Source organism: Monodelphis domestica, chromosome 4, assembly GCF_027887165.1.
Source record: "Monodelphis domestica isolate mMonDom1 chromosome 4, mMonDom1.pri, whole genome shotgun sequence".
NCBI lineage: Eukaryota > Metazoa > Chordata > Mammalia > Didelphimorphia > Didelphidae > Monodelphis > Monodelphis domestica.
In genome coordinates this window covers 414,828,705-414,852,359 of record NC_077230.1, presented here as the reverse complement: position 1 = coordinate 414,852,359, position 23,655 = coordinate 414,828,705, and the positions used below count along the sequence as shown (strand labels likewise).

Sequence of the window (23,655 nt, the reverse complement as noted above, 5' to 3'; positions counted from 1 at the left end):
TGGCCTCTCCTCTCTCTGCCCCAGCTTCCCAGGCCTTGAAGGGGGGAGAAGAAGGACCTTTGAATTTTGAAATATCCCTAATCTCCAGCTCAAGATGCTCAAGACCAGGGTCTGATCTGAGTTCCAGACAGAGCATCCAGCATCTCCCCTCTCAGCGCTATGGACCCCATTCTAGGCTCCCAAGGGGGCCCCAGCTAATTCCATATTGACAGGTCATTAATAATAAGAACAGTTTGTCTTTTAAAAAGACGACCTGCGGGGCAGCTGGGGGGCTCACTGGATTAAGAGTCACCAGTGAGGCTGGACCCTTGCCTGTGGCAGTCCTGGATTCAAATCTGACCTCAGACATTTCCTAGCTGTGTGACCCTGGGCAAGTCACTTGACCCCCATTGCGTAGCCCTTACCGGTCTTCTGCTTTGGAACCAATACATAATATTGATTCTAAACTAGAAGGTAAGGGATAAAAAATAAAGACAACCTGATTTAAATTTAACTTGAATTTTATTTAAAATTGTTTATATTGCTATCTCGTTTTTATGAGAAGCAATCTAGTATAGAGAGCTGTCCTGAAGTCAGAAAGACCTTAGTTCAAATCTTACCTTTTGCCAAAAAAAACCCTAAATAGAGTCATGAAGCCAGACACTACTGAACAAACACAACTAAACAATAATGACATGATTTGGCTCTCTCCTACCTTTCTAGTCTTATTTCAATATCACTCTCCTTTGGACACCTTCTATTCTAACTAGGATGGCCCATTAGCTTTTCCCTACTACAGGTGTTCTCTCTCTCATCTCTGGGCCTTTGCATAGGCTGTGCCCCTTAACTGGCATGTTCTTCCTCCCCCATCTTTACCTTCTAGAATCCTTAGCTTCCTTCAAACCACAGCTCCCATCTCTTGTCAAAGACGACTCCTGATGCCTCCCAGAAGTCAGTTACTTTTCATATGCTTTTTATTGGGTGATCTTACTTACACATGCTGTATCCTCCCCTCCCCTAGAACCTGAGGACCTTGAGAGCAGGCATGATTTCATTTTTGTCTTTGAATCCCAAGCCCCAAGAGGAGCATTTGGCTCAGAGGAGGCATATAATAAATATTCGTTGAATTAAATTGAGTCTAACCCAGCTCCGAGAATAGCGTTGGGGGAAGGACTACAAGGAATAGATATATGAAGGTCTGAAGCTCAGAACTCTCCAAGATTCCTCAGATCATGAGGCTAAAGTCCTAGGAAAATGGGCTCCCTTCCTCGAGAAGACTTCTTTGAACTGATACAAAGTGCAATGAGCAGAACCAGGAGAACTTTGTACACAGTAACAGCAATACTGAATGAAGACAGCTGTGCTCAGCAATGCACCAATCCAAGACAATCCCAAAGGATTTATGATGAAAAAATGCTGTCCACCTCCAGAGAGAGAACTGATGAAGTCTGAGTGCAGATCAAAGTATACTTTTACATTTTTTCTTTATTTTTCTTGTGGGGAGGGGTTGCCTGCATTTTCATTCATATTGTGGCTAATATGAAAATAAGTTTTGCATGACTGCACATATAATGTTGCTTGCCTTCTCAGGGGGAGGGAGGGAGAGAGGATTTTTTTAAAAATCATTAGAATTATTTTTACATGCAATTAGAAAATAAAAGTATGAAAATTTATAAAGAAAAAGAAAAATAGCTCCCTTGTGAACTTCTGGACTTTCCTGTCCTACTTCTTGTAGGAATAGAGGAGCCAAGAGTAGTTTCAAGGACCTTAAACTCAATGTTCATGTCCTTGATCAAAGTGTCCTCCCATTAAAGGTGGCATTTCAAATTCCTTGGAAGAAGAAATGGATATAAATATTGCAGAAAGCCCTACCCCTGGCTTAGGCTCTCTAATTCCGAAAACATCCCATGCCAGAGCTACCCACACCAGCTATACCTACAGTACAGCCTTGACGGAGTAAGGTAACAGATATGGATTCACATATATATATTAGGGAGCAAACTAGCTTTGGAGATCAGAAAAAAAGCTGGGGTGAGGAATTTCTTTCAACTCACCTAAACTCAGGGTTTTAAAAAATGTCATATTGTCTCTGCCATATAGTAATTTCATTCTCCAGCTTCTGATTGCATGAATAAATGGTTCTACTTGTAATTTACTATTTGTGATGGTCTTTTGTGTAACTATTGTTTGGTGAGACAGAGGTAAACTGACAGTGTTAAGCCAAGGGCTAGCCTCCCTTAAGTGTGACCGGGGAAGCAGTTTTCTTTCAGAATTCAGACTCAGTTATTTAAGGGGAGATAGATGAATATCATTTGTCCCTGATACCCCTGTCTGGGACTGTAGAAAAGAGAGCCTTCTTCAGAAGGGACGAGCCTCCCCAACCTCCCCCATCCCCTACCAGCTAGCATCCTGGCAGGATAGGCACTGTCTTTGGCCCTCTTCCTTTCCACAGAAGTGAGCCAGAAATAGAAAGGTAAAAATAGAATTTATATATGAAATATTATTATTTAGACTTCCAAAATGGCTTCTTGCTAGCTAGATACAAAACATTAGCCTCTTGATTGGGGGGGACAGTAATGTGGTATTAATGACCAGAATTCACATATTTATTCTTACCAAAGGAGCTGATCTGGTCATAGGCTTATAGCCAGAAGGGACCCCAGAGTCCATCTAGTCGAACCCATTTGTTAGGTAAAGGAGCTGAGGCTAAGGGAGATGTTGTAACTCAGCTGAGGTCATACAGATGGTACACATCAGAGGTAGGTTTTGAACCCAGGGCCTCTGACTCTAGAGATAGTATATTTTCCATAATATCAGACTGCTTCTTCTTTTCCCTACTCCCATATCTTCAACACCCATAAATGTGGGGAATTTGAAAGCTTTATGAGGTCAGGACTCCACTAGCCTACCCTTGACTCAGCATTCATCTCCATCATTGATGTTGTTTCTTGCCTTTACAGTTCCTGGCAGCTCCCCTCAAATCAAAAGTCAAAAGTCAAAAGAAAGAATCAATCAGAAGATTGAGAGCCAGGCCTGGAGATAGAATATCCTGGATTCAAATCTGTCTTCAGATACTTCCTAGCTGTGTGACCCTGGGCAAGTCACTTAACCTCCCCATTGCCTCGCCCTTGCTGCTCTTCAACCTTGGAACCAATACTTAGTACTGATTCTAAGACAGAAGGTAAGGATTGTTTTTTTAAGTAGACTGCAATTTGTGCTATATTTGCTATTATTCTCTTTGTTTCTTTTTCTGTGTGACACTAAATGAACTGAATGTCTCCTTTACTCACTCTACATTTATAAAAGAAAACTCACAGGGACTCTGAATAACTCCAAGGACCCAATTCTTTTCTTTATCCCATCTAATAAGGCACATAGTAGGACTTAGCAAATGCTAATTAAGTGACTGACAAAGAAGATACTGAGGCAGCTTGGTGGCTCATCAGATTGAGCGCTGGGCCTGGAATCAGGAAGACCTAAGTTCAGATCAGATCTCAGAAACTCACTAGCTGTGTGACCCTGACCAAGTCACTTAACCCCTCTTTTGCTTTAATCTACTGGAGAAAGAAATGGCACTCTACTCCAATATCTTTGCCAAGAAAACCCAATGGACAGAATTATCCATGAGATCACCAAGAGTTAGACAAAACTGAACAAAACTGTATGAACTCTATTACCATGGTAACCACCCATTTCTAAAAGCTAATTAAATCTGGGTAACAGATTGATATCAAGTGATAATTCATGAGAGAAGGCTACCAAGGGGGACTCTTGAGTTATGGAATTTAGAAAAATACTCTCTTTCCTCCCCATTCCCTCAGGGCTACCCTTAATGCTCTGAGAGGAAATAGAGTGCCATGGTTTGGGGACTCAGTAAAGGGCAGAAAATAACCCCAGAACAGGCAATTCAAAGCAATCAGTGTGTGTACTAAGTGATTACCATGGATTAGGTGCTCTGACTCCCCATACACAAGAGACTGCCTCCAAGCTCATACTCTATTATATGTTTGCAACTCAGAAGATACAGACTTTATATAAAATAAATGTCCAGTGATGGAGGAGGGGGCAGGGAACGCTATATTTTGTATTTATTTATCTTTGTCAATGACCTAGCCTTCTTCCCTTACCCCAGAAGATGTAAGCCTCTTGAGTACGAGAATTGTGTCATTATCTTTTTATCTACTGGATCTTGAACATAGCAAAAGCTAAGCAAATTTAACTGAATCATCTAATCCAGCCTTACCTACTACCACCCTCTACCTCCTAGACCCATTTTACACATTAGGACACTGAGTCTCATAGGGATAAAGTGACTTGCCCAAAATCCTACAGAAAGTTGGTAGGGGAATTAGAACTCACAAATGAACAACTAACTGTGCGCAGAGATGTGTAGGAAAAGGACAATTTAGAAAATGAGGGGATGCCCTTCAACTGGGGAATGACTGAACAAATTGTGTTATCTGTTGGTGATGAAGTACTATTGTGCTCGAAGGAATAATGAACTGGAGGGATTCCATGTGAACTGGAAGGACCTCCAGAAATTGATGCAGAGTGAAAGGAGCAAAACCAGGAGAACATTGTACACAGAATTGGATACACTGTGGTACAATCAAATGTAATGGACTTCTCTACTGGCAGCAATGCAATGATCCAGGACAATTCTGAGGGACTTGTGAGAAAGAACTATGGAAGTAGAAATGCAGAAGAAAAACATATGATTGATCACATGTGTTGATGGGGATATGATTGGGTATTTAGACTCTAAATGATCACCCTAGTGCAATGATCAAAAATAGGGAAATAGGTCTTGATTAATGACACAAGTAAAACCGAGTGGAATTGTGCATTGGCTACAGGAGTGGGGGGCAGAGGAGGGGAGAGAAAGAGCATGAATCATGTAACCATGGAAAAATATTCTAAATTAATTAAATAAAAATTTTCAATTCAAAAAAAAAGAAAAGAAAAAGGGCAATTGACCCTGGAGGTCACAATTTAAGAATGTGGGAGTTGGGAGGAAGTTGAGCTTAACCCCAAATCATTTATTTCACTGGTGGATTGTGATAAACAGAAAGGGCTGCTTTCCAGGAACAGAAGACCATTTTTATTTAGGTAGATTCCTAGTTTAGATGATATTGTTGTAGATCCTTAAACTATGTAGTGTACCCAGAAAAGTAATGAATAGCAATAATAATAATTACTATCTATACTGAGGATCAGCAAATGATGGCCCTCAAGCCAAATTATTGCTCTTTTATTAGCCTGTGATCTATAGTTTTAAATGTAAAAATTTGATTTGTTTCACTGGTCCTAATTTACTGACCCCTAACAATGAAACCAATCTATTTTTATATTTTTAAAAAATGTGGGAGGACAAAAATAAAGGTAATTATTAATCAACAAAGAATATGGTAGGTGGATGAAGGAAGGAAATCTAAGCCTCCCTTGGAGAGGAGGGAATAGGAATGTCATGACAAATTAGAATGAGCCTAGGTTGAAAGCTAGGAGGTGACTTCAGACACTTCCTAGCTGAAGGACCCTTGGCAAGTCACTTAATCCTAATTGTCTAGCCCTTACCACTCTTCTGCCTTGAACTAATTCCTGTATCAATTCTAAGAAGAACCAAGAGAACAAGGTACTCAGTAACTCCAATATTGTGGGATGATCAAATGTGATACTTTACTACTAATGGCAATGCAATGATCCAGGACAATTCTGAGGGACTTATGAGAAAGATCATTATCCACATCCAGAGAAAGAACTGTGGGAGCGGAAATTCGGGAAAAAAAAAACATATGATAGATCACTTGTTTATATGGGCATAAGGTTTGCGGTTTTGGTTCTATAAGATTATACACATAAAAATGAATAATATGAAAATGTGTTTTGCATGATAAAACATATATAAATCAGACAGAATTGCTTGTCAGCACTGGGAGGGGGGAGAGAAAAGGGGAGGGAGACAATTTTTATCATATAACTTCGGAAAACTTATGTGAAAATTTGTTATTAAAAAATAGAATGAAGCTACTGTGGGGTGAAGATATATATTCCCTTCTCTCTCTTGTCTTGTGCATGACTAGTCCTTTTAATTCAGATGTATGGAGCATTAAAATGGTGGTACAATAAATGGAGTACTAAGTCTGAAGTCAGGAAGACTAACCTTCTTTTTCTTTTTAATTTAATTTTTTTTTAATAAAACCCTTACCTTCTGTCTTGGAGTCAATACTGTGTATTGTCTCCAAGGTAGAAGAATGTTAAGGGCTAGGCAATAGGGGTCAAGTGACTTGCCCAGGATCCCACAGCTGGGAAGTGTCTGAGGCCAGATTTGAACCTAGGACCTCCTGAGGAAGCCTCAAGTTCTTTTTTTTTTTTAATTTTATAATATTTTATTTGATCATTTCCAAGCATTATTCATTAAAGACAAAGATCATTTTCTTTTCCTCCCCCCCATCCCCCATAGCCAACGTGTGATTCCACTGGGTATCACATGTATTCTTGATTCGAACCCATTGTCACGTTGTTAGTATTTGCATTAGAGTGTTCATTTAGAGTCTCTCCTCAGACATGTCCCCTCAACCACTGTAGTCAGGCCGTTGCTTTTCCTCGGTGTTTCTACTCCCACAGTTTGTCCTCTGCTTATGAATAGTGTTTTTTCTCCTAGATCCCTGCAGATTGTTCAGGGACATTACACCGCTACTAATGGAGAAGTCCATTACGTTCGATTGTACCACAATGTATCAGTCTCTGTGTACAATGTTCTCCTGGTTCTGCTCCTTTCGCTCTGCATCACTTCCTGGAGGTTGTTCCAGTCTCCATGGAATTCCTCCACTTTATTCTTCCTTTTTGCACAATAGTATTCCATCATCAACAGATACCACAATTTGTTCAGCCATTCCCCAATTGATGGGCATCCCCTTGCTTTCCAATTTTTGGCCACCACAAAGAGCGCAGCTATGAATATTCTTGTACAAGTCTTTTTCCTTATTATCTCTTTGGGGTACAGACCCAGCAGTGCTATGGCTGGATCAAAGGGTAGACATTCTTTTGTCGCCCTTTGGTCATAGTTCCAAATTGCCCTCCAGAATGGTTGGATCAGTTCACAGCTCCACCAGCAATGAATTAGTGTCCAACTTTGCCACATCCCCTCCAGCATTCATTACTTTCCTTTGCTATCATGTTAGCCAATCTGCTAGGTGTGAGGTGATACCTCAGAGTTGTTTTGATTTGCATCTCTCTGATTATAAGAGATGTAGAACACTTCTTCATGTGCTTATTAATAGTTTTGATTTCTTTATCTGAAAACTGCCTATCCATGTCCCTTGCCCATTTATCAATTGGAGAATGGCTTGGATTTTTATACAATTGATTTAGCTCTTTATAAATTTGAGTAATTAAACCTTTGTCAGAGGTTTCTATGAAGATTTTTTCCCAATTTGTTGTTTCCCTTCTGATTTTAGTTACATTGGTTTTGTATATATAGGCACTTTAAAAGAAACCCCTAAATAATTTTGAATGGTGATTTTAGGGTCCCCTCATCCCAGGAAAAGGCTGGGATGGGGTGGCGTTCCTACAATGGAGTCCATGCTGTTGGTCTCTTCCCAAAGGTAGGATGGCTTCCACCCTGCCCCTAGAACTGGTTAGTAGAGGCAGAAAGAGACTTGGGCATTGGCATCTATGGGCAAAGGGTAGGGGAGGGCATTGCAGGCAGGGCTGGAGTGGGGGGGGCAGTGAAACAGCACTGCCTTTAGAAGCATCCCCAGCACTGAGCAGAGGACAGCCTTTAGCTCAGAGCTCCAATTGGCCACAGCTCTGTCTGCCTTGGGTGAAGGTGCTTGGGTGGGGGCAATGCTCATTGTGGAGACAGCAGAGACCCTTCTGGCCTGCAGATGATTCATTCTCAGATCCCAGCACTGGAGCCTGAGCCGGGACCCCCACGAGGCTGGCTCTGAATGGACAGAAGGGTCTGGAGACACAGCTGAGGGCTGACCAGCTGAACGGACTGCAGAAGGAAGAGGGCAGCGACTAAGACTCCAAAGGAGAAAAGTTAGATTCTAGGCAGCCCTTCTTCCTAAGTCCTAGGGCCAAAGGCAGGGGCATGCCCCACAGTGAGCTAGTGGGCCAACGGGCCAAGGGCTGAGGAACCCACCCAAACTGTCTTCCTGCTTTCCAAAGACTTGCCAAGGCCAAGAAGATGTCTGAACCTGAAATGGAGGCAGAAGTGGAGGATGGGGTGTCTGACACTTCACCCATGCTGCCTGGGCCCCCCTCGCTCCGCCTGAGAGCTCCCCAACTTCGCCCAGAGCCTCTGGGTCCTGCCGGTCGCTGCCTCTGGGCGCTGATGCTGGCCACTGCCAACCTGACCCTCCTCCTTCTCCATCTGCTGCTGCCCATTGCTGTGTTCTCTCTGGCCCTGCTGCCTTCTGCTGCTGTGGTCTACCTGGGTTTCCATTGTCACTCCAGGGTGAGCTACAGACTGGAGAAGAAGGGAGGGAGTGGAGGAACCCAAGCCTAGAATGGTAGGGGAGGAGGGATGGTCCTGATTGGATTTAGAGGTTGGGTCACTGGACTGAGGGGATTCAGAGGTGCTGGGGCCCAGGGAGTGAGGGGGAGGGACATGTGTGAGTTCTGGGGGGCTCGGATCCCAGAGTCAAGGATGGCAAGCGGAAGGATGAGAACCACTTGAGTCTCCTAGGATGGGGTGGGTGGGTTTGAAGGCTCTAGAGAACTGGGAGGGGATGGCCAGAGACCTAAAAGGGACTTAAGAAGAGGGGGTGGGCTAATCTGAGCTGATCTGCTCAGGGTAGTCCCAACTTTGAACAAAACCAGCCCCAGATTCTGGGCACTCTGGAAAAAAAATCAGGTAAGCAGAACCCTGTCATATCTGGGGTCCAGGATTGCCCCCAACCCCATGTGAGGCCTTACAAAGGATCTGCTTTCTTTTTTTAACTCTAAGGCAGGGGGCAGGATGGACCTGGTATCCTGGGGGTGGGGCTTCTCCCCTCTAACCCTTCTAGAGAACTTGAACCCTAAAGAGTTAAAGTGTAAGCTGAGGTTTCATGAGATCTTTGTTTCTCTCTGTGGGTGAGAAGATCTATTGTTTGGCATGATGGGGTGGGGGGTGGGGGAGAACCAGTTCTCCTCCTTCCCGGCTCTGGAGGGCCTCCCCTCCTGGTACCAAGGGCCACCGGATGACAAAAGGATGGGGCCTCTGCCAGGACTTCAGGGAGCCAAAGATTGTCCTAGTCAGAATGTGATTGTGAGTCTCTGTGTGTGTGTGAGAGAGAGAGAGAGAAAGAGAGAGAGAGAGAGAGAAAGAGAGAGAGAGAGAAAGAGAGAGAGAGACAGAGACAGAGACAGAGACAGAGAGAGACAGAGACAGAGAGAGACAGAGAGAGAGAGAAGGAGAGAGGGAGGGAGGGAGAGAGAGAGGGGAAGGGGAGGAGTGAAATATCTGTTGTTCTGAAGTTACATCAGTCAGTGAGTATCAAACACCTACTGATGTGTCAGCCACTTTATTTTTTAAGTGCTGGTGATAAAAAGACCCAGGTCCCTTGCCCTCAAGGACTTTATATTGTGCCAGGGCAGTGGGTGTCTCCTTCCCCCCCCCCTTTTCCCTTTTCCTGCTCTCTAACTGGGCAGCCCCCTTCTCCTCACTTCTTTTTCCTCAGAGAAGCAAATACAAAGTAGGTACAAGGGAGACACATATACACAAGAGGAGGGGAGGTAGTATGATAACCATAACAAATAACATTTATACAGTGCTTACTTTATGCCTGGCACTGTGCTTTCTAAACAGTCTCTCTTTTGATCTTCCTGGGAGGATGGACCCTAGGAGGCAGGCACTGTGATGATTTCCATTTTACAGATGAGGTAACTGAGGCAAAGAGGTCGACCAGGGTGACACAGCTAATAAGTGTCTGAGGTCACATTTGAACTCAGGTCTTCCCAACTCTGGTCCTGGAGCTCTAGCCATTGTACCACCTGACGAGTATCTTCTAACCCAGAAATGTGATTGGACCTGAGCTTAGCTGGAGGTGCGAGTGAGGGAAGTGAGGAGGAAACTGGGGGATGGGGGAGAGCTGAGTCTGTTGAGAAGTCAGGGGAGCAGGGACTGAGTTGAGATTAAGGGTGGAAAGTAGGGAAAAGACTGAACCCGAGGAGTAAGACGTGGGGGAGGGGATGACGGGGGTTATTGGTATGGGGGGGACGGGGAGCTCCCCCTCCTTTCCCTTGCTCCTCTTGCAGCTAGAGGAGGAAAAGCTGGAGGGAGGGATTGAATAGGAAGGGATCCCAAAACACAAAAAAAAGGGTTGGAAAACATTTCAGGGTGTCAGGAGGGGCCCAGGAAGTCTCCAGGATGTAGAGGTCTAAGGGCGGGGGTTGTGTCTGTGCCCCATCCTCTCCCTCAGAGGGGTGCAGGCTCTGTGCCCCACCCTCTCCCACAGCACAGGAGGGTGCTGGCTCTGTGCCCCGCCCCTCGCAGAGAAGAGGTTGCTGGGTCTGCGCCCCTCCCCTCAGAGAAGGGGGTGCTGGCTCTGTGCCCCGCCCCTCGCAGAGAAGTGGCTGCTGGCTCTATGCCCCACCTTCCTCCCACCACCTTCATCCAGGTGCTACGCTCGGACTCCCGCCGGTGCCGGGCCCTGCTGGATGACCGCAGCTCCTCGGCGCTCATCGTCCTGGGCTTCCTGACGCTGCCTCCTATGCTGGTGCTGGCCTCAGCTGCCTATGGCCGCCTGCTCCGCCGCCTGTGCCCGCTGCTGCCGCTGCCGCCACCGCCCTGGGTCTCGGCCTGCTCCAGGGGTTCCTCAGCTAAAGTCCAGGGGAGCTGCATGGAAGCCCAGAGCCGATGGGAGGGCGACTTCCAAGCCCGAGAGTGGGTGTGAGCCGGGTCTTAGTCACCGATCATCACTCTGCCCCAAGGACACCCCCCCAACTCCAGGCCATGGGATCCCCAAACCACTTCAGTCCACCCCAACTCGACCCTGATGCTCTGTTCCCTGAACCCCTAGGGTCTTGCCTTTCCTGTTCTGGGGGTCCTAGGAGACCCCTCTCCGGAAGAGACTCAGAGTTCAGAATGCAGGTCTTTCCCTCCCCAGAAGACCCTAGTGGCAAACCGTCAGGCTCCTCCCAAACGTTCCCAACTGAAAATCCCAGGGTTCCCCTCCCCCAAAGCCCCCTGCTTGGCAGCAAGAAGTCACACACTTGGGAACCTCAGGAGGTCCGAGAGCCCTGCCCTTGAGGGACTCTGAACCTCACTGCTGACCAAGCCCCCAAGTTCCTCAGAGATTCCCCAATCCACCTCGGACCCCTTGGGTTTCCTGGCTGGTCTCTGCCAGAACAGACACAAGACCAGAAGTCTCTCCATCCCTGCCCACTGGGCCCCAGACTTAGCTCCTCCAGCCCAGCTGTCCACCTTCCCCCCAAGTTCCAGATCTCCAGGCCCTCAGCTCAGGGGCATAGGTCCCATCCCACCCTGGCCCTGGCCCCAGGGAGGACTCAGTGAAGCACCCTGGTTTACCCCTCAGAAACCTCTCCTTCCCTAGCACCCCTCCACCCCACCTGCTTGTCTGTTGTCTGCCATGAGAGTCAATAAAATAGACCCCCAGGCCCAAGCTTGTGTTCTGGAGTGGGTGAGGGAATGGGGAGAATTACACTCAGGTTCTAGAAGGCCCAGAGCCTTTGGGGTGGGGGGAAGGAATCTGGACCCTGGAGGAGGCATCTACCTCCACCTGACTCCCCCCTCAAATTCTCCATTGGGGTGAAACTTTGCTGATTCCCCTTCTCCCTGCCGCTGCCGCCTCCTTCCTCAAATAACCTTGCATTCGGCATCTCTGGACAGGTTATATGACCCGGAAAAAGGGAAGCTTCTGGAAGGCCAGGACTATTTACTTCTGATCTGTACCCCTCTGTCCTAGCACAATGCCTAGTGCATAGTAAATAGGTGAAGGGAAGAAGAAAATGAACATTTATCTAATTAGCCTACTGAGTATCAAACGGTTTGTAAAGATTTCTGTTGCCGTTCAGTCATTTCAGTCATGTCCTGACTCCGTTTGGGGTTTTCTTGGAGTGGTTGGCATTTCCATACTGGAGTGGTTGGCATTTCCTTCTCCAGCTCATTTGACAGATGAAGAAACTGAGGTAAACCAGTTGTGTTTGACTCTTTGTTACCCCATTTGGGGTTTTCTTGGCAGAGATACTGGAATCGTTTGCCATTTCCTTCTTCAGCTCATTTGACAGATGAGGAAACTGAGGCAAACAGGGCAAAGTGACTTGCCTTTGGTAAGTGTCTATGGTCAGATTTGAACTCAGAAAGATGAGTCTTTCAGACTCCAGGCCTAGTGTTCTAGGCACTGTGATGCCACCTCACTGCCCAGATATTATGATATCTTAGTTAATTTTCACAATAACCCTGTGACGTAGATGCTATTATTATGCCTGTTGAGGAAACTGAGACCAATAATGGTTAAATGGTTTAGCCTACACTTATTTTTTTTAATTTAATTAGTCAATTTAGAACATTTTCCCTTGGTTACAAAAATCATGTTCCTTCCTTCCCCTCCACTCACCCCCTCCCATAGCCAACATGAAATTCCACCGGGTTTTACATGTGTTCTTGATCAAAACCTATTTCCATGTTGTTGATATTTGCACTAAAGGGATCATTTAGAGTCTACATCCCCAGTCATATCCCCATCAACCCATGTGATCAAGCAGTTGTTTTTCTTCTGTGTTTCCGCTCTCACAGTTCTTTTTCAGCATGTGGAGAGCTTCTTTCTCATAAGTCCCTCAGGATTGTCCTGGATCATTGCATTACTGCTAGTAGAGAAGTCCACTACATTCAATTGTGCCACAGTGTATCAGTCTCTGTGTACAATGTTCTCCTGGTTCTGCTCATCTCACTCTGCATCACTTCCTGGAGGATCTTCCAGTTCACATAGTATCCCATCACCAACATATACCACAATTTGTTCAGCCATTCCCTAATCGGAGGGCATCCCCTCTTTTTCCAATTTTTTGCCACCACAAAGAGCGCAGCTATGAATATTAGCCTACACTTATTAAATGCTTATTAGGTTTGCATCCTCAGCCAATTATTGCCTGTGTGACATTGGGCAAGTTCCTTAACCTTCCTGGGCTTCAGGTTTGTCCTATAAAAGGGGAAGAGAGTTGGCTAGATGACCTCTGTGGTCCCTTCCAGGTACAGATCAAGAGCCTTGTGAATGCAAGGGATGTTCAAAGCAATTAGACAGCCCTTCATAACCTCTTCGACTTTGGAGAGCTCCAAATCCAACCAGTTCTTAACTAAGATCCACTCTAGTTCCTCCCCTGGCCAATGGCTATCCAGCTGCAACTGAGGCCCTACAGGGAAGGGGAGCCCAGTCCCTCTGGAGGCAATGTCCTACATTTTCCACCATCCCTCATTATTAGGAAGTTTCCTATGCTTTGGGGCAGAAATCTTCTCTCTGGGGCAGTGGTTTTTGATCCACTGGTTCTAGCCTTGCCAACTGCAGAACAAGTTTAATCTCTCTTAAAGAAATAGTTAGAATGTGCCAGACTGAGAGCTCAGCTGAGAACATTTTGGGGGGGTGGGAGGGGAGAGAGAGTGGCAAGGGAATAGGAAGGAACTAGACCAGTCATTTCATTTGTATAGGGCACTCCCATTAATAAAATTCCTTCCAGCAATGCCCCTGTTCTGGATCATGGTGGAAAGGCCCGACCTGACTTAGAATCAGGAAGATCTGGGAAAATTAGATCCCATCTCAGCCATTTCCTAGCTGTGACACTCTGGGCCGCAGTCTCTTCAGCTATAGAATGAGGAGAATGGGCTCAATGGCCTCTAAGGTTCTTCCAGCTCTCTATCTATGATCCTATATGGTCTTGTACTGAAAAGTTAATGACTTACTCTAGGTCATTCAAGCCATATACATCAAAACCCTATACTCTCTCTCAGCCAAGAACGCACAAATAAATAATGGCAGGATCTCTGCCTTCAAGAGAAGAGGGAAGTGGGAAAGGGATTTATTAAACACTTACTATGTGCTAAGTGCTTTGGAAATCTTCCATTTGATCTCATAATAACCTATTATTATCCTCATTTTCCAGTTGAGCAAACTGAGGCAGGCAAAAGGTAAGTCACATAGCTAGCAAGTATCTATCTAAAGTAAAATTTGAACTCAAGTCTTCTGGATTCCTTTCCCAATATTCTATCCACTGTGTCTCCCAGCTGCTTCATGGGAGATAAAATGTGTACATCAAAAATTACTGAAAGCCAAAGAAGATAAATAGGGCAAGTATAAATTCCCTAGGAAACATTGGAGGAGGGAGAGATGACTTTCCTTTGTCCCCTCATAGGAATTCGGGGAATTCCTGAAAGTGGTAGTTCAGAAAGGAAGGAACTTCATCTGGAAGGCAGATTACTGCAGGGAAAGGCAGGCTGGAATTGGAGTTAGAACAAAGTCCACCTCTGCCAATACCTGACTGACCTTGGATAGGGGACCTCAGTTTCCTTTTCTGTAAAGTGAGGGGATTGGTTTGGATGTTCCCAAAGTTCCTATCTAGCTTTAATAATAATAGCTATCCTGCTCTTTTTGTGGAGGCCAAGAATTGGAAACTAAAGGGATGTCCATTGGGGAATGGCTGAACAAAGTGTGCTCTATGATGGGGATGGAACACTATTGTGCTGTAAGGAAGGATGAGCAGGATGATTTCAGAAGGAGCTGGGAAGATTTGCATGAACAGATGCAGAGTGAAATAAGCAGAACCAGGAAAACATGGTGCTCAGTAACTGAAACATTGTGGAATGATCAAATGTGATAGACTTTGCTACTCACAGCAATGCAATGAGCCAGGACAATGCTGAGGGACTATGACAAAGAATGCTCTCCACCTCCAGAGAAAAATCTGTTGGAGCATAAATGCAGATGAAAGGACACATTTCTTCACTTGTTTATATGAATATACGATTTGGGGTTTGGATTTTATAAGATTATTTGCTTACAAAAATGACTAATATAGAAATAGGTTTTGAGTGATAATACATGTATGACCCAGTGGAATTGCTTGTCAGCTCTGAGAAGGGGGAGAGAAACAACACAAATTATGTAACTCTGGAAAACTTATATATAATTTGTTACTGGAATAAACTAAAGTTAAAATGAAAAAATAATAATAGCTATTATTTATATAGCACTCATTTGGGCAGCTAGGTGATGCCATAGTGAATGTCATCTTCCTGAGCTTAACTCTGGCCTCAGAAACATTTTAGCTATACAACCATGGGCAAGTCACTTGACCCTGTTTGCCTCAGTTTCCTCATCTGTAAAATGTTCTGGAAAAGGAAATACAAACCACCACAGTATCTTTGCCAAGAAAACCCCAAATGGGGTAACAAAAAGTTGGACATGACTGAAAAACAACTGAACACAAACAATATGGCTCCATGTGTCAGGCATCATGCTAAGTGCTTTACAAACATTTCATTGGCTCCTTTAGGTCTAGGATCTGATAGAGATAAGAAGGGAGAGCCCATTCCAGGCACTGGGAAATAGTGTGAATAAAGGTAGGAGAATGGGAACATGAGTTTGGTTGACAATAAATAGGAGTCCAGAAAAGGAATAATGGGGGATAAAAAGGGCCATTGAGACAATCAAGGTGCCACATCATGGTGGAGCCTTGATTGCCAGAGGAAGGAGTTTCCATGGAATGCCACTGAAGGGTTTTGGAAAAAGAGACTCCTCCTAGGAGAAAAGACTCTGTCTCTCAGCTCTGGACATTTTCCTTGGCCACCTCTCATCTCTGGGATATTTTCTCTCACCTCTGCCTCTGGACTTCCTTGGATTTCTTGAAGTTCCAACTAAAATTTCACCTTATGGAAGATCTTTTTGATCTCCCAGTCTTTAATGTTAGTGTCATTCCTTGGTAGATTTTTCCTGGTTATCCTGTATATCACTTGTTTCTTTATAATTATTTGCAGGTCATCATCTCCATTAAATTGTGAACTCCTTAAGGGCAAGGATTGCCTTTTGCCTTTATTTGTATTTCTAGCACTTATCAGAGTGCCTGGCACATAGTAGGGGCTTAAGAAATGCTGGAGTGGAGGCTGGAAGCAGAGAGATCAGGGAGGAGGCTAGAGCCTGACTTAGGGAGAGAGGGACTCAGTGTCCTCGGAGAGCTAGCCTGGAAGATTCCTTAGACTGGGGGGTGGGGGGGAGTCAGAGAGTCAAAAGGGAGATAGAAGGGTGGAAGATGTCGCCAAGTTTACACAAGCCCCTCCTTGGGGAGTCTCCCATAAGAAAAATAACCCTCGAGATGCTGCTGAGTCTTAATCTCTAAAAGTTTTCAGAAAGAATGCTGGTGGCTCAAGGCTGGAGCAGGAGGACTTGGGGATAAACAAGGGGATAAAGTCCATTCCTGAGCCCCTGGGTTCCTCCTCCAACTCCAAAGAAAGCCAGGCTTACTACCCTGGCTGGCCAGGAGATGGCGCCTGAGGCTGTGAAGGCTGCCCTTTGCAGGGGCTCTCCATAAGAGAGGGCATCTGGGCCCAGCCAGAAGGCACAGGATCATTGGAAACTAGATTCACAGCTGGAAGGAACCCCAAAGCCCATCTAGTCCGACACCCTCATTGTATAGATGGGGATTCTGTGGGCCAAGGGCGCCAGGTTTCTAGGATCATACATTTGGAGCTGCAAGGGACTTGAGAGGCTCTCTAGTCCAATTTCCTCATTTTACAGATGGGGAGACTGAGGCTCAGGGATATTCAAGGACTTGTCCAAAGTCATATAGGTAGTGGAGAGCAGAGACAGAATTTGAACCCGGGTCCTTTGGCTTCAAATCCAATGCTCTTTCCAAAGAGGGAAGATATTTATAGCTTTTCTATTATATGTCCATGCGATGGACTCCAGAAATCCAGAGTCAGTCGATTTTTAAAGCAATGGCTTGAAAGTATATGCAAAATGGCAAGTAAATTAGACAGTTAGGATAGGCTTTGTGCTGGGGAGAAAGAAAATGATGAAAGCTCAAGAAGTAGAAAGGAGCTGTTTGGAATCTCGATGCCTCCCATTGCTACTCCTGACCTTCCCTGCCTAGTCTCTCTTCAGCTGCTCTCCTAGCCCTCATACAGGCTCTTCTTCCTTCCTTCCTTCCTTCCTTCCTTCCTTCCTTCCTTCCTTCCTTCCTTCCTTCCTTCCTTCCTTCCTTCCTTCCTTCCTTCCTTCCTTCCTTCCTTCCTTCCTTCCTTCCTTCCTTCCTTCCTTCCTTCCTTCCTTCCTTCCTTCCTTCCCTCCCTCCTCCTTCCTTCTTTCCCTCCCTCCTTTCTTCCTCCCTCCTTTCTTCCCTTCCTCCCTTCCTTCCCTTCCCCCTCCTTCCTTCCTCCCTCCCTCCCTCCCTCCCTCCCTTCCTCCCTTCCTTCCTTCCTCCCTTCCCTTCCCTTCCCCTTCCTTCCTTCCTTCCTTCCTCCCTCCCTCCCTCCCTCCCTTCCTCCCTCCCTCCCTCCCTCCCTTCCTTCCTTCCTTCCTTCCTTCCTTCCTTCCTTCCTTCCTTCCTTCCTTCCTTCCTTCCTTCCTTCCTTCCTTCCTTCCTTCCTTCCTCCCTCCCTCCCTCCCTCCCTCCCTCCCTTCCTCCCTTCCTTCCTTCCTTCCTTCCTTCCTTCCTTCCTTCCTTCCTTCCTTCCTTCCTTCCTTCCTTCCTTCCTCCCTTCCTTCCTTCCTTCCTTCCTTCCTTCCTTCCTCCCTCCCTCCCTCCCTTCCTCCCTCCCTTCCTCCCTCCCTCCCTCCCTTCCTTCCTCTCTTCCTTCCTTCCTTCCTCCCTCCCTCCCTCCCTTCCTTCCTCTCTTCCTTCCTTCCTTCCTCCCTCCCTCCCTCCCTTCCTCCCTCCCTCCCTCCCTCCCTCCCTTCCTTCCTTCCTTCCTTCCTTCCTTCCTTCCTTCCTTCCTTCCTTCCTCCCTCCCTCCCTCCCTCCCTCACTCCCTCCCTCCCTCCCTTCCTTCCTTCCTTCCTTCCTTCCTTCCTTCCTTCCTCCCTCCCTCCCTCCCTTCCTTCCTTCCTTCCTTCCTTCCTTCCTTCCTTCCTTCCTTCCTCCCTCCCTCCCTCCCTTCCTCCCTCCCTCCCTCCCTCCCTTCCTTCCTTCCTTCCTTCCTTCCTTCCTTCCTTCCTTCCTTCCTTCCTTCCTTCCTTCCTTCCTTCCTTCCTCCCTCCCTCCCTCCCTCCCTTCCTTCCTTCCTTCCTTCCTTCCTTCCTTCCTTCCTTCCTTCCTTCCTTCCTTCCTTCCTTCCTTCCTTCCTTCCTTCCTTCCTTCCTTCCTTCCTTTCTTCCTTCCTTCTTTCCTTCCTTCCTTCCTTCCTTCCTTCCTTCCTTCCTTCCTTCCTTCCTTCCTTCCTTCCTTCCTTCCTTCCTTCCTTCCTTCCTTCCTTCCTTCCTTCCTTCCTGTCTATTCCAAGGCAGAAAAGCAATAAGGGCTAGGTAGTATCTGAGATCAAATTTGAACCCCAGTCCTCCCAACTCCAGGCCTGGCTCTCTACCCACTGTTACCTAGCTGTAAGACAAAAGACAGAGAGGGCAAAGATGGGGGAGAGAACAATCAATCAAGGCTTATCATGTCACCTGGCAATTGTAAGCCCTGATTGATTGATTGTTCTCTCCCCCATCTTTGCCCTCTCTGTCTTTTTTTTTCCTGTGTGTGTGTGTGTGTGTGTTTAAACCCTCACCTTCTATCTTAGAATCAATACTGGGTATTGGTTCCAAGGCAGAAGAGTGGTCAGGGCTAGGCAATGGGGGTCAAGTGACTTGCCCAGGGTCACCCAGCTGGGAAGTGTCTGAGGCCACATTTGATCCCAGGACCTCCCATCTCTAGGCCTGGCTTTCCATCCACTGAGCTACCTGGCTACCCCACCCCACCCCCTCAGTCTTGTCTCCTCACTCTGATCTTTGTCTCTAGGCTGGGAAAGGAAGGGTTAAAGGGAAGGAATAACAAAACAATGACAACAATAATGTGCATTTATATAGTAGGTACTTTAAATTTTGGAAAGCACTTTATATATCTTCATGATCTCATTGTTTAGTCATTTCAGGCACATCTGTCTCTTCATGACTCCACTTGGAGTTTTCTTGGCAAAGACACCAGAGTAGTTTGCCATTTTCTTCTCCTGCTCATTTTACAGATGAGGAAACTGAGACAAACGGGATTCAGTGACTTGCCCAGGGTCATAAAGCTAGTAAGTGCCTGAGTCCAGATTTGAACTCACAAAGAGGAGTCTTCCCGACTCCAGATCTAGCTCCTGCACCACCTAGTGACCCTGTGCATTATCACTCTGGGTCCAACCCATTTTAGAGATAAGCAAACTGGCCAGGGTCACATAGCTAGTAAGTGTCTGGGGAAAGACTTGAACTCAGATCTTCTTGACTCCAAGTCCAATTTTGAATGCCAGGAGAATGAATCACAGACTCATCCGTTAGCCCTCTGCCAACCTCTAGAAGCCTTGCATTTTGCAGATGAAAGGAATAGGCTTTCTTCCAGGCACAAAGAGCAGAGGGAGAGAAGCTCGAACCCATGACCTCAGACTCCCAGTATAGTATTATTTCCACTGAACCGCCCTACCTCATGACTATTTCCCAAGCTTGCCCTCCCTTTAATTCTGCCCAGCAAATGGGGCAGCCCTCAAGCCCTCTGTGACTCTGTGGAAAGGCCAAGGAGAAAAACTCCAGGGACCAGTGAAACCTTTGGCTTTGGCCTGGCCCGCTCTGGCCTTCGAGTCAGGAAAACAACAGCTGGGGCCAGAGGGTGGAGGAAGGACCAAGGGAATTAGGGGTGGCTGAGCTTCCCGGGGCCTGGCTGAGGCTGGGCTCCCCTTTACATCCCTCCTCCCCACTTTAGTGCAAAATCAGGATGAAGAGCAGTCAGACATCTGGAGGCCTAAGGAATCCAGCCGCCTTCAGCTGCCCGTAACAGTGGCACTGGCGTGGGAAACAAGAGGGAGAGGGCAGGGGCTGGAGGGGAGCCAGGGTCAGGGCAGAGGAACCTCGTGGGGTCCAGACCACCCCCAAAGGCGGCCCCACCAGCCCTTCCTCCTCAACTCAGCGTTTCCCTAGTGCCTGTGGCCTGGCAAGGACTTTGGGCCCTCCTGCACACAGGGCATCCATGACCCCTGGGCTAAGGAGGGAAGGCCTCCCCTTCCCACCCACCCCCAGGACTTTCGGAGGCCAGAGAATTGGAGGAGGCAGTGGTAAGGGAGTCAGGGAGGCCAGAAACTGAGAGCAGAGAAAAAAGTTGGGAGCTGCTCAAACAGGGGATTCGAGCAGAGGGGGAATAAAGAAGGGAGAGGGGCTTGGAAGGAGGTGAAAGAGAACCAAGCATAAGGAGCAGCCCAGAGGGGGCTGAACGAGAGGAGAAGAAGAGCCGAGCAGGCTGGGCAAAGGACTGGGCAAGGCCTTCGTGTCCTTCCCCAGCCGCCCCTCTTAGCTACTCTCCTGTGTCTCATACCCGCAGCCTGTTAGGAATCCCTTCCTTTAGCCCATTTCAGTCCCTCCTTTTGTCCTCCCAGGAGAACCCCACACTGAGGAGTCCCAGCCTTTCTGCCCCCTCTCAGCCTCCTCTTCCCATCCTGAGACCCCATTTCTCTTGGGATCCTTTCCCTTGGAGAGCCCAGCCAAAGACCTGGAATGTGCCTGACAGGTTTCACTGGTTGGCATCTGTTGCCATCTGAGCTGTTCATGTGGGGAAGGGGTGTCTGGACTTGTGGCTGAGGCAGGATGAGGGCTGCCCAAGGTATTTGCTCCACCCAAGGGGGAGAGGAGGGAAAATGGGAGAAGACAATAGGGTGGGGTGGGTGATGGGCATTTCTGGAAGAGACCCCACAGCCAGCACCTCCTGTGTTTGTTTATACAGCACACACACGTCTATGTATCCCTCAACTTATATTTCTCCTTCTGACCGGCCACCGCCACCAGGAAGACCTCACGGCGGGGAAATGGAGACCCCCGAAGGGCATATCCTTTAGGGCCAACCCAAGGAGTAGAGAATTTCCCTCAGCAGTGACGGAGGAACCAAAGAGAAGAGAAAGGGTGGAAAGGGATGCTCGTGCCAGGGGCCAAAGGGAAACAGGGAGGGGAGAGAGGGAGCAGGAAGTTTCAACAGGAGGTGGAAAGAGTGGCTTCTCCATCTCCAGTTCTCCAGTGAAGATGGAGCTGCTGGTGGTGTATGATCCACAGCTCCCTTCGTCTAGGGACCCCCCCCCCCCAGGAGCCCCCAACTCCTCGGACCCATCTCTAAGCATCCTGGACCAGCCCAGCTGCCCACCCAAGACATCTCCAAAGGCCTGGAAATTTCACTGGGGGGGGGGGGGGCGCGTCAGTTACTCTGCAGCATCCTGGTCCGGAAGGGAGTCAGGCTGGGAAACAAATCCTCACCCCTCTCCTCAGGCACATCCTGTCCTGGGAGGGCGAAAGTGGACTGGCCTGGGGCTCACCTTCTCTTTCTGGGAGGAGTCCTGAAGGGGAAAGAGGACAAGGGTTGCTGGGTCAGAGGCTGGGTCACTCAAAACAGGAGGAAACATGTGGGGCTACACCTACAAGGGCTTGTGTAAATGTGTTCTTCTCTGGGATGCTGAGTGGAAGTGAGCAGAATCACAGGATCTCTAAGGCTGGAGTCACTTCCAAGAATGAGAAGAATGTCCTCAGCAGAGTCCCCTGGCTTCCATTCAAAGATGTCAAGGCCTTGGAGGCCCCAATTCTAGGTAACATTCCTGATTAGAATTATTTTTTCTCATAGATTAAGCATCATTCTAATCTTCGTTGATTTCCTCCAGTGTTTAACAATCAGCTCTCTAAAGAAAAACATATGCAATCATGATTTTAAGTTTAATCTACATTATTAACATTTCTCTATTGCTTTTTTTTAAACTCTTCCTTTTGTCTTAGAATCAATTCTGTGTATCTGTTCCAAGGCAGAAGAATGGTAAGGGCTAGGCAATGGAGGTTATGTGACATGCTCAGGGTCACAGAGCTAGGAAGTGTCCAAGGTAAGATTTGAACCCAGGACCTGGTTTTCCCTAGGCCTGATTTTCTATCCACTGAGCCAACCAGCTGATCCCTCCATCACTTTCCTGTTCTTTATACTGTCCTAATCAGTCTTCTTCCCTCCAGTGCAGGACATCATCTCTCCAATCTATCCATTATAGATACAAGTAATATTTCTCAAGCATTGTTCAGATCCTACCATTCTTCTATTCAAAACCCTATTTCTATTCCTTACTCAATCCCCTGATTACCTTTTTCTGTTTTTTTATTTTTATTTTTTGTAAAGATATTTTATTTTACTAATGATCTCCATCGCTTTGGAGATGATTGACAGCCAACAAAAATAACTCCAACTTTGATTTTCAAGATATAAATTCTCATACTGAAATTTTAACAATCAGCTCCTATTAGCAGACTCTAGCACATCCCAAGTTTCAATCTACTAGCTCCTAGTTCTTCTACCCTCTGGGGCCAAGAAAAATACTTTTTTTTTTTTAACCCTTACCTTCCATCTTGGAGTCAATACTATATATTGACTCCAAGGCAGAAAAGTGGTAAGGGCTAGGCAATGGGGGTGAAGTGACTTGCCCAGGGTCACACAGCTGGGAAGGGTCAGGGATCAGACCTCCTGTGTCTAGGCCTGACTCTCAATCCACTGAGCCACCCAGCTACCCCAAGAAAAATATTTCTAATCTTTCCTTTATAGAAAAGTCAATGACTTGGTCCTTGGCCCTGGGATTTGGCTAGCTGACCACCAGGACTCTTTTTATAAAAATAAGATTGGGGGGGAGAAGGAAGTAGTATAATTTGGGGCTGGCACTAAAAGTAGTCTGAAAAAGATAAAGGAATTTTAGGGGATTATAAGCTCAATATGAGTCAACATGATATGGCAACATAGAAAGTTGATGAGATTCTTGGCTGGGTTAAGAGGATCCAAGGTGAGAGCCCTCCCATCTTCCATCTTTGACAAATCAAATCTGTTCAGTTCTGGATAGTATGTTTTAGGAAGTACATTGATAAGCTGGAGAGTGTCCAACAACGGTAACTAGAATGTTGAAAATATTCAAGATGGCACATTGTGAGTCTGGGAAGACTTATATGAACTGATTCAGAGTGAAGTGAGCAAAACCAGGAGAACAAGTTCTACAATAACAACATTGCTGTTCATCCTTCAATTTGAAGATCAGTGACATCATAGGTGATGTCTTGATTGCAAAAGCAAACAGCTTTGAAAGACTTGAGAACTCTTATCAATGCAATGACTAACCATGACTCCAAAGGACTGATGATACCCACCTCCTGACAGAGGGGTGAAGGTCTGAATAAGACACACATTTTTAATACAGCCAAGGTGGAAATTTGTTTTGCTTGCCTGTGCAACTTGCTATAAGGATTTTCTTTTTCTAATTCAAGGAAGATGCCCAATTCTCTTCATTTTTCTATGTATATAAAAATGCTGATATTTGATTAGTTTTGTCAAATGCAGAAGAAATATCTAAACTGGCCAGAGATCTCTTCCCCATATTTGGCAACCCATTTCCAACCAGCCTCTGTGCCCAAGTACAGCTGGTCCCTCATTCCTTGGAATGCATGGCTAACTTCCTCTAAGAGCCAGCTTGGATGCCTTCCCTGATCTCCACCCTCCCTCTTACTCACTCTATCCAGTTGT

At 46.5% G+C, this 23,655-nt stretch overlaps 1 protein-coding gene across 2 annotated transcripts; it reads left to right on the top strand.

The window, feature by feature from the left end:
- The first annotated feature begins 1,812 nt into the window (after positions 1-1,812).
- On the top strand, positions 1,813-11,591 carry TMEM88B (transmembrane protein 88B). 2 transcript variants are annotated; one of them, XM_056796035.1, is made up of 4 exons: positions 1,813-1,940; positions 2,940-3,160; positions 8,152-8,440; positions 10,587-11,591. In XM_056796035.1, the coding sequence occupies exons 3-4, from the start codon at positions 8,171-8,173 to the stop codon at positions 10,860-10,862; spliced, it is 546 nt and encodes a 181-aa protein (XP_056652013.1). In that variant the 5' UTR covers positions 1,813-1,940; positions 2,940-3,160; positions 8,152-8,170; the 3' UTR covers positions 10,863-11,591. The 2 variants fall into 2 exon arrangements, with proteins under 2 accessions (XP_056652013.1, XP_056652014.1); XM_056796036.1 differs by lacking the exons at positions 1,813-1,940; positions 2,940-3,160 and having other exon boundaries at positions 7,647-8,440.
- The last annotated feature ends 12,064 nt before the right edge of the window (positions 11,592-23,655 follow it).